The sequence below is a fragment of the Schistocerca nitens genome, chromosome 7 (genome assembly GCF_023898315.1).
Source record: "Schistocerca nitens isolate TAMUIC-IGC-003100 chromosome 7, iqSchNite1.1, whole genome shotgun sequence".
Lineage (NCBI taxonomy): Eukaryota > Metazoa > Arthropoda > Insecta > Orthoptera > Acrididae > Schistocerca > Schistocerca nitens.
The window spans coordinates 275195306-275207615 of NC_064620.1; the positions used below are offsets into that span (position 1 = coordinate 275195306).

Genomic DNA, 12310 nt, shown 5'->3' on the forward strand with positions numbered 1-12310 from the left:
GTATGTTTTGTGCGTCTTGTCTGAAAGTAAAAGTTTTCCGTACAGTTAGGGTACTTGACAGTACTTGCTGTTTATGATAGTAAAGCTCACTTTAATCTTCGCCCTTAGGCTTGCATTGGGTGCTGTTCGGTTCTGTTTCGACAATGACACAAAGCAGTATGCATAGGTTTCTAGAGACAAATTGTGTAAGAGTTTAATGAATGAAATCAAATAGCTGCACAACTAAGCTACACTCCTGGAAATGGAAAAAAGAACACATTGACACCGGTGTGTCAGGCCAACCATACTTGCTCCGGACACTGCGAGAGGGCTGTACAAGCAATGATCACACGCACGGCACAGCGGACACACCAGGAACCGCGGTGTTGGCCGTCGAATGGCGCTAGCTGCGCAGCATTTGTGCACCGCCGCCGTCAGTGTCAGCCAGTTTGCCGTGGCATACGGAGCTCCATCGCAGTCTTTAACACTGGTAGCATGCCGCGACAGCGTGGACGTGAACCGTATGTGCAGTTGACGGACTTTGAGCGAGGGCGTATAGTGGGCATGCGGGAGGCCGGGTGGACGTACCGCCGAATTGCTCAACACGTGGGGCGTGAGGTCTCCACAGTACATCGATGTTGTCGCCAGTGGTCGGCGGAAGGTGCACGTGCCCGTCGACCTGGGACCGGACCGCAGCGACGCACGGATGCACGCCAAGACCGTAGGATCCTACGCAGTGCCGTAGGGGACCGCACCGCCACTTCCCAGCAAATTAGGGACACTGTTGCTCCTGGGGTATCGGCGAGGACCATTCGCAACCGTCTCCATGAAGCTGGGCTACGGTCCCGCACACCGTTAGGCCGTCTTCCGCTCACGCCCCAACATCGTGCAGCCCGCCTCCAGTGGTGTCGCGACAGGCGTGAATGGAGGGACGAATGGAGACGTGTCGTCTTCAGCGATGAGAGTCGCTTCTGCCTTGGTGCCAATGATGGTCGTATGCGTGTTTGGCGCCGTGCAGGTGAGCGCCACAATCAGGACTGCATACGACTGAGGCACACAGGGCCAACACCCGGCATCATGGTGTGGGGAGCGATCTCCTACACTGGCCGTACACCACTGGTGATCGTCGAGGGGACACTGAATAGTGCACGGTACATCCAAACCGTCATCGAACCCATCGTTCTACCATTCCTAGACCGGCAAGGGAACTTGCTGTTCCAACAGGACAATGCACGTCCGCATGTATCCCGTGCCACCCAACGTGCTCTAGAAGGTGTAAGTCAACTACCCTGGCCAGCAAGATCTCCGGATCTGTCCCCCATTGAGCATGTTTGGGACTGGATGAAGCGTCGTCTCACGCGGTCTGCACGTCCAGCACGAACGCTGGTCCAACTGAGGCGCCAGGTGGAAATGGCATGGCAAGCCGTTCCACAGGACTACATCCAGCATCTCTACGATCGTCTCCATGGGAGAATAGCAGCCTGCATTGCTGCGAAAGGTGGATATACACTGTACTAGTGCCGACATTGTGCATGCTCTGTTGCCTGTGTCTATGTGCCTGTGGTTCTGTCAGTGTGATCATGTGATGTATCTGACCCCAGGAATGTGTCAATAAAGTTTCCCCTTCCTGGGACAATGAATTCACGGTGTTCTTATTTCAATTTCCAGGAGTGTATATTGAAATGATAATTAAATCAAGACCCTAAGCTGTCGATAGGCGTTGATATACATCAACGGGGACAGTCGAAAATGTGTGCCCCGACCGGGACTCGAACCCGGGAGCTCCTGCTTCCATGGCAGACGCTCTATCCATCTTTTTTTTTTATTATCAGATTGACTTTGTATTTTCATGAAAATCAGACAACCATAGTCAAATCATTTAATATCAGCTGCAAAAGAAAATCAACAAGTTAGTTCAAGCACAAAGAATTATTAAATTCTGAACGGGAAGACTAACCAATTATCACACCCTTCTTGTCAATATTTTTTTTATATACATGTGGAAGAGAAAAAGTGACATAACAAAGCTACAAGAGAGGGAACTCAAGCTCAGGGAAGAAACAGGGATCACAGGGGAATTTAACCAACACCCTGACGGTTAAACACAAGAAAAGGCATATTCGCAAAAATCGTTCGGTATCGTGGCAATCGCTGCCATTTCCAATACGCAGTTGTCAGATAATGGTGAAAAACGCGGGGATCTGGGTCATTCCTGCCTTCAGCGACATAGTGAACATAGTATCCCAAGAGCCAGACAATCGTGTATGTTTTCGACTGAGTGTGGTGTGCGTACTGTAAGACCTTCGGTACACACACCATCAGGTTATTTGACTTATCGCTCTAATGAAGTAGGCGAGTGTCAGCAATATGTCTCGTGGTCTTATCGTGGCGTGTTTATCTTCTGCCGTTAGGTCAGACGATAGAAATGCCACTTGCACGCTTAGAGTAGCAGATTGGCGGTGACAAACTTTAAACAGAACTTGATTAATTTTCACACACATTTATTAAAATAATAATAATCATAAACCTTACTTAACTTGATTCTGGATGATATTTACAATTGACAATCTGAAGTTCCTTTGGTCTTGGTACGCTAATCTTATTCTCACATATCTCTGATACTTGGCAAAGTGTCTATACATTTATCTTCATGGCTATGTACAGGAATATGATAATCTTATTAGGCGCGGACTGAAACTTGACTACAGACTAATGCAGACTGGTACAGACTAATGCAGACTGACTAATCGGAGGTCTGTACACTGATTATAATACCTCGCGCGTTCAGGTATCACTGCGCGAGTGTGATCCGCGAGGAGAAAAGGTTCTACGTTGGCAGCAATCTCATTGGCTGCGTTACACATTAATACACAGATCGGCGGAAGCAGAATTTGGTCCGTCTCTAAGACAGCGCCATCTCGTAGTGCAGAGACGGACGAGCGCTGCACCTGCGCTGTTGTGCTTAGCGGGGCGCGCTCTATTGGGAAAGTTGTGTACGCGCTGACTACGCGAAACTATGTACACAACACTGAGGAAAAATGGATATGTCCGGATGTAGGAAAATGTCGTCTGGGAAAGCGGTTTCAGGCCCTCGAGTAAGGAAAGCTAATTGACGGCGGACCCAGAGCCAATTATCCCATTCGCAAGCAAAAAGCCTATAAAGTAAGGTGCCAGGTTGATGACTGATCAGTCGTACGAAGGCCAATACAAAAAAGACGATCACCAGTAGGTATCAGACGATGAGTGACCTTATACCACTTCGAAACAATCTCCATCGGCAAAATAGGAAGACTAAGATGAGACCAGACCGTTTTCCAAGACGTTGACGGGGAAGCAAGTTCAACAGAAGAAAGAGGACATGGTGCACCCCAACGGGGTGATAAAATGTTGGTAGTAATATGCGTCATAGAAAGTATATCAGCACCTAGGAAATCGATAGTTAAAAAGTATTCACAAATGTGCCGCAATTTAGGATTAATCCGTTCAACACCAACAGGAGGGGTCAGACTGACCAGCCGGAGGCGGGAAAATAAACGAGAGGTAACTGAATGCGGAGCCCGCGTACAGGTTAAAACATTGCGGCAGGCAAATAAGATGGATGCCTTCACTTTGATATCAGAAAGACCCAATCTTCCAACCTTTCAAGGCCTGGCTACGACTTCATACTGGATACGAAAGATATGGCGGCGCCAAAGGAATCGACCAGTCAGCTGTTTCAGTCTGCAGGCTATCATCGCGGGAAGCGGGAAGACCTGCGCAACGTAATATACTTTACTGGAGACATAGGTCTCTAAGGCCCGTACCTTGTGAAGGAGGCTAAGGGAACGGCGTTCGTGTTCAAGGATCGCTCCGAGAACACGACTCGTAACCGCACGCCAATTTAGTGTCGCCATTTTGATCGGATTGCGATCCACTAAGACCCCTAATGTCTTAAGGCGATTGACGACCGTCGCCCAAGGAATGACGACATGACCGAAGCCTCGCAACGGTAGGAACGTGCATTTACGATCATTAATGCGAGCACCAGCAAGACGACAAAATGAATCCAAGGTATCCTTAAGCCTCGGTATGTCATCGACATGTCGTACTAAACCCCTGACGTCATTGGTGTATGCACGGACTGAAAAGAGTTCCCCCAACATAGTCCAGCCAAGTAATTGCATGGAGAGGCGGCGAAGTAAGGGCTTTAAGAACGAGATAAAGAGTGACATAGATAAGGGGCTTCCCTGGGGTAAACTTCATAATCAAAAATGGTTCAAATGGCTGTGAACGCTATGGGACTTAACATCTGAGGTCATCAGTCCCCTAGAGCTTAGAACTACTTAAACCCAACTAACCTAAGGGCGTCACACACATCCATGACCGACGGAAGATTCGAACCTGCGACCGTAGCGGTCACGCAGTTCCAGACTGAAGCGCCTAGAACCGCTCGGCCACAATGGCCGGCGTTCACAATCATCGAGACACTGATACCGGTAAAAAGGCGAGTTAGGACCTGTCGAGCATCATTATTAAAGCCGACAGCGGTGAGCACTCTCGTTGAAAAATCATGGCTGACACGATCAAACGCTTTTTGGAAATCACGAAAAAGCAAAGCCCCTGGGATATTAGCGGCAGCCGCCACCGAAATTACATCGTGACATTCGAGAACACAAGTCAGTTTCGTGCGTCCAGGCGCACATCTTTGGTGGGCGGCAATAATGGTATCGAGCAGCTTAGAGAGACAGATATTAATTGCTCGAGCGACAGTTTTATAATCGAAGTTAAGGGGAGTAATAGGACGGAGGGAATCAATCGCAGGTCGACCTGTGGATTTCGGGAGGAGGACCAGTTTACCTTCCTGAAAAGGAGCAGGAAGTGACACTCCCCGCATCAGTTCATTTACCATTGACATTATGGTGTCACCAATGAGTGGCCAAAGTTGAACATAAAACTCCTTAGGAATACCGTCTAATCCAGGCGACTTGCGGGACTGAGATCCTGTAACAACATTATATATATCATCCTTGTTAAAGGGACGCAGAAAAGCGTCATTTAATTGAGGAGTGACGACGCGATTCAGCAAGGATGTAAAGTCGTCTAGAGAGTTTTCAGCCGGGACATGGGTATCGTACAGATCAGTAAAATAGGTGTAAATAATGTTGGAAATGTCACGGTGAGAGGTGAACATCCTGCCGTCAGCGGTTGTGAGGGAGGCAAGGCACACACGTTTCTGGCGCGCCCATAAGCGGACTAGATGGTATAGTGACGTCAATTCGTCTTGTAAAAGGGAATGTGGTTGAGACCTTGTCTGCAGTCCCTCCACTTGAATGCGTTTGAGCAGCAGGAATTTGGCTTTGATGCGCTGTATGTCAGTAACCCGTAGGGGAGCATGCGTAGCACTATTTTACAGTTGATGTAAGACTGAGTAGTAAAATTCTTGCTTTCGTCGATCGTCTGCCACCTTCGCAGTTCCAAAACGCATGAGAGCCCTACGGATTTGTGGTTTAGCATGCAGTGTTCACCATGCCACAACAGACGAGTACCGGTCCATAGTACGAGAACAACGAACTCGTACGTCCTCCAGGACGGCACCAAGAGAGGTATCTTGCAAATAGGCTATATTGAGCGTCCAGGGAGGACGAAACAATTTTACCGGTTGCTGCTCGTAATTAAACGTGACGGCTACGGCCCAATGATCAGTAAAACAGGCTGGTATCACAACATCCAGAAGTTGCCCACACAAGGAATCGCAAAAGTAAAAGTGATCGAGGCGACTGCTAGACGTGGGAGTCAAGTATGTATGTCGCACGAGTGTAGGATAGCGAGAAACCCACACGTCACGCAGACGCAAGGAGCGCACCAAGTCGTCGAGTTCTTTACTGAAATTAAAATTAGGAGACTGATCCACCGGCCGTATAACACAAATTGAAGTCCCCACCTAAGATAATTTTTGTCGGGGATTTGCGAAGCAGGTAAATGATTTCTTCTTTATAGAAATTCGAACGTGCGGTAGTACGACCTGTGCCAGAAGGGGCATAAAGACGGAGTAAACTGAGATCGCCCTTCCACTGTCGAATACTTCGAAATCCATCAACGGAATGCCTTCCCTATAAAACGAGGTAGTGCCCGTAGAAAGTTCGGAAGCTACATTAAAAAAAGGTGGAGAACCCAGGAATGGAAAATTGTTCGAATAAGGCTTGCTGTAAAAAAAACATCTGCCCCAAATTGATATATGAACTGTCGTAAAGCGGTGAGCTGAAGCTCAGAACATACTCTTAATATTCAGAGTAAGAAATGTGTATGCTTGCATCAAACTTCAACCCAGAAAAAAGAACGGTAGAGATCCGTCAGTTGACGGAGCAGTAACCACACCAGAATCAATCAGAGAGAGAAGAACTACGAAACAGAACCCTCATCTTCCCACTGCTTTTTCCTGGGCTGTGATGCGGCCCTCTGTGGCTGTTTACGGAGTCTACTGCGGCTCCGCCGCTGCCGCGTTCGGTCGCGAGGGAGCATCATGTAGGTATTCCGTTTCAGATTGCGAGGGAGAGACCTCTACATCCCACTCGTCCGCAGACATGGGTCCACGAAGGGACGGTTGGTGAATAACAACGGGATCCACGGGCTCTTGAGAATCAATCAGTTGTTTCATGGGAAAAGGCTGTGACCCAGAGGGGGCGACAGAAGTAGCAGAAGGGGGATGGGAATCAGAGTCGACAGGAGAAGTGTCAGAGAGAGCCGAAGAAGACACGTGGGAACCGGAAACAGGTTCCTGCACGGGCGTCTCTGAAGGGGCGGCCTTGACAACAGGGACAACGCCAGATAAGGTGTGAGGGATCTTCTGCACAGGCGTCCTCATCCACGATTTCAGACTGAGAAGGAGGGTCCGTTACTGGAGGCCCATTGGAAGGGCGATCCAATAGGTAAGGTTCTTCAGCCGCATCATCCTGTGTTCGGCGACGATTGTTGTGAGAAATCATGGCGGGCACATCGGGATTAATGGCATCAACATCCCTACGCAAGGACAGCGGGGGAAAATCACGGGTGGTGTCGGTCATCGGATCACTGCGTCCCTCAGTAATAGGGAGCGATTCAGTCTGAGATCCCTGCGGCAGAAGATCAGCTAAAGTCAATTTTTTACGCTGTTCCTATGTAGGTTTTAATACCACCACACGCCGCGGACAATTAGTACGGAAATGACCGGATTGATTACAATAATAACATGTTCCTTCTTAGCCACTGTACGTAATACGGACCCTATAACCACATACCTGTAGATGAGAAGGTATATGTCTTCTGACCACCATTTCCACCGACCGAACACGATTATAGACTTGTAAGAGGAACAGAGCAGACCAGCGTTCCTTTCGAATATGGCGTATTTCCCCATAAGGAAGCAAAACGGGCCTCAGAAAACAATCGTCTACCTCGGGCGGAAGGTTAAACAACCGGACAATCGTATATATCACTTCTGCATTCGCCAAGAGAACCATACTAGTGGAACCATCACGGTTCGTAAAGAGTACCTGAGAACCGTGACGAGAAAGTACACTCCTGGAAATTGAAATAAGAACACCGTGAATTCATTGTCCCAGGAAGGGGAAACTTTATTGACACATTCCTGGGGTCAGATACATCACATGATCACACTGACAGAACCACAGGCACATAGACACAGGCAACAGAGCATGCACAATGTCGGCACTAGTACAGTGTATATCCACCTTTCGCAGCAATGCAGGCTGCTATTCTCCCATGGAGACGATCGTAGAGATGCTGGATGTAGTCCTGTGGAACGGCTTGCCATGCCATTTCCACCTGGCGCCTCAGTTGGACCAGCGTTCGTGCTGGACGTGCAGACCGCGTGAGACGACGCTTCATCCAGTCCCAAACATGCTCAATGGGGGACAGATCCGGAGATCTTGCTGGCCAGGGTAGTTGACTTACACCTTCTAGAGCACGTTGGGTGGCACGGGATACATGCGGACGTGCATTGTCCTGTTGGAACAGCAAGTTCCCTTGCCGGTCTAGGAATGGTAGAACGATGGGTTCGATGACGGTTTGGATGTACCGTGCACTATTCAGTGTTCCCTCGACGATCACCAGTGGTGTACGGCCAGTGTAGGAGATCGCTCCCCACACCATGATGCCGGGTGTTGGCCCTGTGTGCCTCGGTCGTATGCAGTCCTGATTGTGGCGCTCACCTGCACGGCGCCAAACACGCATACGACCATCATTGGCACCAAGGCAGAAGCGATTCTCATCGCTGAAGACGACACGTCTCCATTCGTCCTTCCATTCACGCCTGCCGCGACACCACTGGAGGCGGGCTGCACGATGTTGGGGCGTGAGCGGAAGACGGCCTAACGGTGTGCGGGACCGTAGCCCAGCTTCATGGAGACGGTTGCGAATGGTCCTCGCCGATACCCCAGGAGCAACAGTGTCCCTAATTTGCTGGGAAGTGGCGGTGCGGTCCCCTACGGCACTGCGTAGGATCCTACGGTCTTGGCGTGCATCCGTGCGTCGCTGCGGTCCGGTCCCAGGTCGACGGGCACGTGCACCTTCCGCCGACCACTGGCGACAACATCGATGTACTGTGGAGACCTCACGCCCCACGTGTTGAGCAATTCGGCGGTACGTCCACCCGGCCTCCCGCATGCCCACTATACGCCCTCGCTCAAAGTCCGTCAACTGCACATACGGTTCACGTCCACGCTGTCGCGGCATGCTACCAGTGTTAAAGACTGCGATGGAGCTCCGTATGCCACGGCAAACTGGCTGACACTGACGGCGGCGGTGCACAAATGCTGCGCAGCTAGCGCCATTCGACGGCCAACACCGCGGTTCCTGGTGTGTCCGCTGTGCCGTGCGTGTGATCATTGCTTGTACAGCCCTCTCGCAGTGTCCGGAGCAAGTATGGTGGGTCTGACACACCGGTGTCAATGTGATCTTTTTTCCATTTCCAGGAGTGTATCCTACTAACCTGGAGCGGGTCAAGAAACTTAACAAAAAACACATATAATTCGCTGTCAAAATGTGCAGTATGCACCTGATCAGTAGTGACTTTAATTGTGTCGGCTAACCAGTCATGTATCTCCAAAGAACCGGGCTGGACATGACGCGTGGATTTGTCGAAGGTTAAGCTGACATTACCTGTACGCGGAATTTTCGTGGGAACCATGGTGGACATCACAGAGCGAGACGACGTCGCGACTAGCCGACAACCAGCGATGCGACGCGCACGGAGGCCAACACGGCACTAAACGGACACGAGGAAAATACGCAGCGCTACGCCAGAGGCGGAACTAATAGCACAGCCTAGTCGCCTAACGCGCGAAGTGGGAATCAACTGAGCCACCGAGGGCACAGAGGATAGAGCAACTGCAGGGATTTATTCCTTGCACGCTCCCCGTGAGACCCACATCCGAACTTAATGTACACACACTACATTGGTAGTGCCCCTGCCCATTACACTCATTACTCGCGGCAGACGATCTTACCAAGTCCCGCAAGACTTCGGGCAATGCGTGTGCATCCAGCACAGAAGAAGAAGGTCAATGGCCGGTTAGCCATAACTATATATGAAGGGCTTATTTCAATTCTGAGATACAGAGTCCTAAAGTTAAATAAGCGCTGAAAAATCTGCAGTTGAGATACCAGAAATATTCAAGTATATATACTTGAGTATTTCTGATATCTCAACTGCAGATTGTTCAGCGCTTGTTTAACTTTACGACTCTGTATCTCAGTATGAACAAAAATGGGCTTGTGCCACTATTGAAATAAGCCCTTCATATGAAGATCTTTCGGACATGTCCAAAAGAACAGATACTATCTTCATATACAGTTAAGGCTAACCAGCCATTGACCTTCCTTCTTCTGTGCTGGATGCACACGCATTGCCCGAACTCTTACAGGACTCGGTGGGATTGTCTGCTGCGAGTAATGAGTGTAATGGACAGGGGCACTACCAATTTAGTGTGTGGACATTAAGTTGGGAAATTTTCAACTGTCCCCGTTGATGTATATCAATGCCTGTCGACAGCTTAGGGTCTTGATTTATTTATCATTTCACTACGAGAGAGCTGCATGGTCAACGATGGTATCTGTTCTTTCGGACTTGTCGGACAGATATCACCTTCATATATAAGCTATATCGACCGTACATGCAATTCCCGAGGCGGTTTCTCATATCTCTCCATTATATATGCTACCGTACGCACTTTATTGAGTGTTTAGTGGTATTCTCCGTGACCACCATCACCACCCCATTACACACAAAGCGGCTCGACCCTCAACTGGTCACTGGCTATGTATGACTGATATCACAGCTAAAATCTCTGCAAATTGCTACTCCCAACTGCTGTTACCAACCTCCAATATCTAAAAATATGCTCCACAAGCCACTGTAAAGTGGATGCTACAGGTTACGAAATACTCCAATTAAGGAGGAACGAGATAACGTAAGTCCACAGCCTAGGGAGGAATTTCGTGGAAACTGTGCAGACGTCGACGTACCTTAGGGCTGCGCTGAAGACGCTGGCCACGAAGAGCCCGGGAAGTCCCGGGAAACCGCCCAGCGAGTCGGCCACCATGAGAGGGAGGAGCTGGTCCTTGGCACGAGCCATCTGCACACACAGAACGCGACGAGGTTGTCAGAACCCAAGCATCACGAGAGTAAGGAAGAGCTTTAACTGTAAATGACGTTTATTGAGTACCACAACCAGGTCGTAATCTAGTACACAGACAAGAAAAAACTCACTTGACCAATGGTTATAACTGTGTACAGCAAATGCAGTTATTCTTAGCATGTTGGGTCTCTATTTCTGAACAGATCTAGGTGGAAATGTTCTCGGTCTTCTTGGCGCGTCAGAACGAGGTGAAAACTCGAGTTTTCGATCATTATCTCCAGCGTCTTCGTCATGAGTAACTGGCTGCTGTAACATTTTTTTTTTTTAATGACAAACGCTCAGGCTGTCATCTTGATGAACCCTGACATACATCTCGGAGCCTAAAGTTTCCACCGCCCAACCGAGGACAGTCTTTCTACACAGAGCTCCATCTGTTTTTGACAAAGATCACTTCGATTCCGAAATTAAACACCTGAAGCCTGTGTTCTGAAAGAACAGCTAAGCGGTCGAGACGTCACGTTCGTTTTCTCCATTAAGAGGAAATGCGAAGAACCTCAACAATCTGTTATCCAACTATTAGCTTTCTTCCTCTCTGTGGGATCACATCCAGCAATTTAGGTGGGATTCTGGGTATTGGAATTGCAGGAGAACGACGTAGGTTAACTTCAACCAGAAAGATTCCCAACAAGTAGTAATACAATGATATTTATTAAATATGAACAAATACTCAACTTAAATGGCGCTTCTTCTTGCGAAACGTCCAGCACACTGAGACGTTTGAAATTATTATGAGTCCTCTAAAATATTAACATCCAGTCACTGTGCCTCTGAGTGATGCCTACGTAGAGTCCAGAGCTGGCCAACGATGCCCGCGGAGCCTAAGTCTCTGAGACGACGGACGAACACTGCAGCTTGTAGACACGGCGATAACTAGAGACTGTACGCGATTCGTCAAACTGAACAGAACTGTCTGCCGTAGCTCAGTGCTCTGGTATTTAACGAGGCATCGATCAATCAGTATCCACGCACGTGGTTTGGCAGCTGCAGCCCCTGGCGAACGCCGTATAATTCGTACTGCCAACCGATACAGCTGCTGCGATACGAGTGTTTCAAGTGCAGCTTATCGATTATGGTGCGGTACTCTCTGGAGTCGTGAGTATCGTCACCGCACTGGGCAGGCGGGGCATAAGACCTACTTTACTGCAGGCCAAGAGGATAAAAGACATGCTGCTCCCAGTTAAGGACAATCTTGCCAGCAGAGTCCCAGAATTTATAAAATTCCTCGCCACTGTTGAAGCAACTACGTCAGTCACTCTATCGCTATAGTTTCCGAATGTAGTGCAAATATCAAGTGCTTGTTATAAATAAAGATTTGGAAAAATAAGCGGTTGTTGAGCACGGCGCTATGATGAAAAATTATTAGGCACCAGAAGCTAATACGTCCAGTGGCGTTATACAACCCAGTGGCTGCGTGGGATGTTCACAGCCTGTCAAAAAAAGTGAACCACCTAGAAGGGGAGGAAGAAACGAAATAAAACTTCACGGATTGGGAGTGTGTGCGATGTCATTTCAGTGATTACAAAATCAAGTCAAACTTACCAAGAACGTGGCAGTATGAGTCCACTAATCAGTATGACGTTGTACCCTCCCTGGCCTGGATGCATGCACAGATTTGGCTGGGAAGGGTGCAATGAAACCGTTGTATCCTCTCCTGAGGC

At 48.9% G+C, this 12310-nt stretch overlaps 1 protein-coding gene across 4 annotated transcripts in view; it reads right to left on the bottom strand.

The window, feature by feature from the left end:
- Nucleotides 1–12310, bottom strand: part of LOC126195209 (sodium-coupled monocarboxylate transporter 1-like) — a 299461-nt gene that overhangs the window by 88911 nt on the left and 198240 nt on the right. For all 4 annotated transcript variants that reach the window (XM_049933729.1, XM_049933727.1, XM_049933728.1 and 1 more), the window contains exon 10: nucleotides 10480–10589. In XM_049933729.1, coding sequence (XP_049789686.1) covers nucleotides 10480–10589 — 110 coding nt within the window. The remainder of the gene's footprint in view (nucleotides 1–10479; nucleotides 10590–12310) is intronic.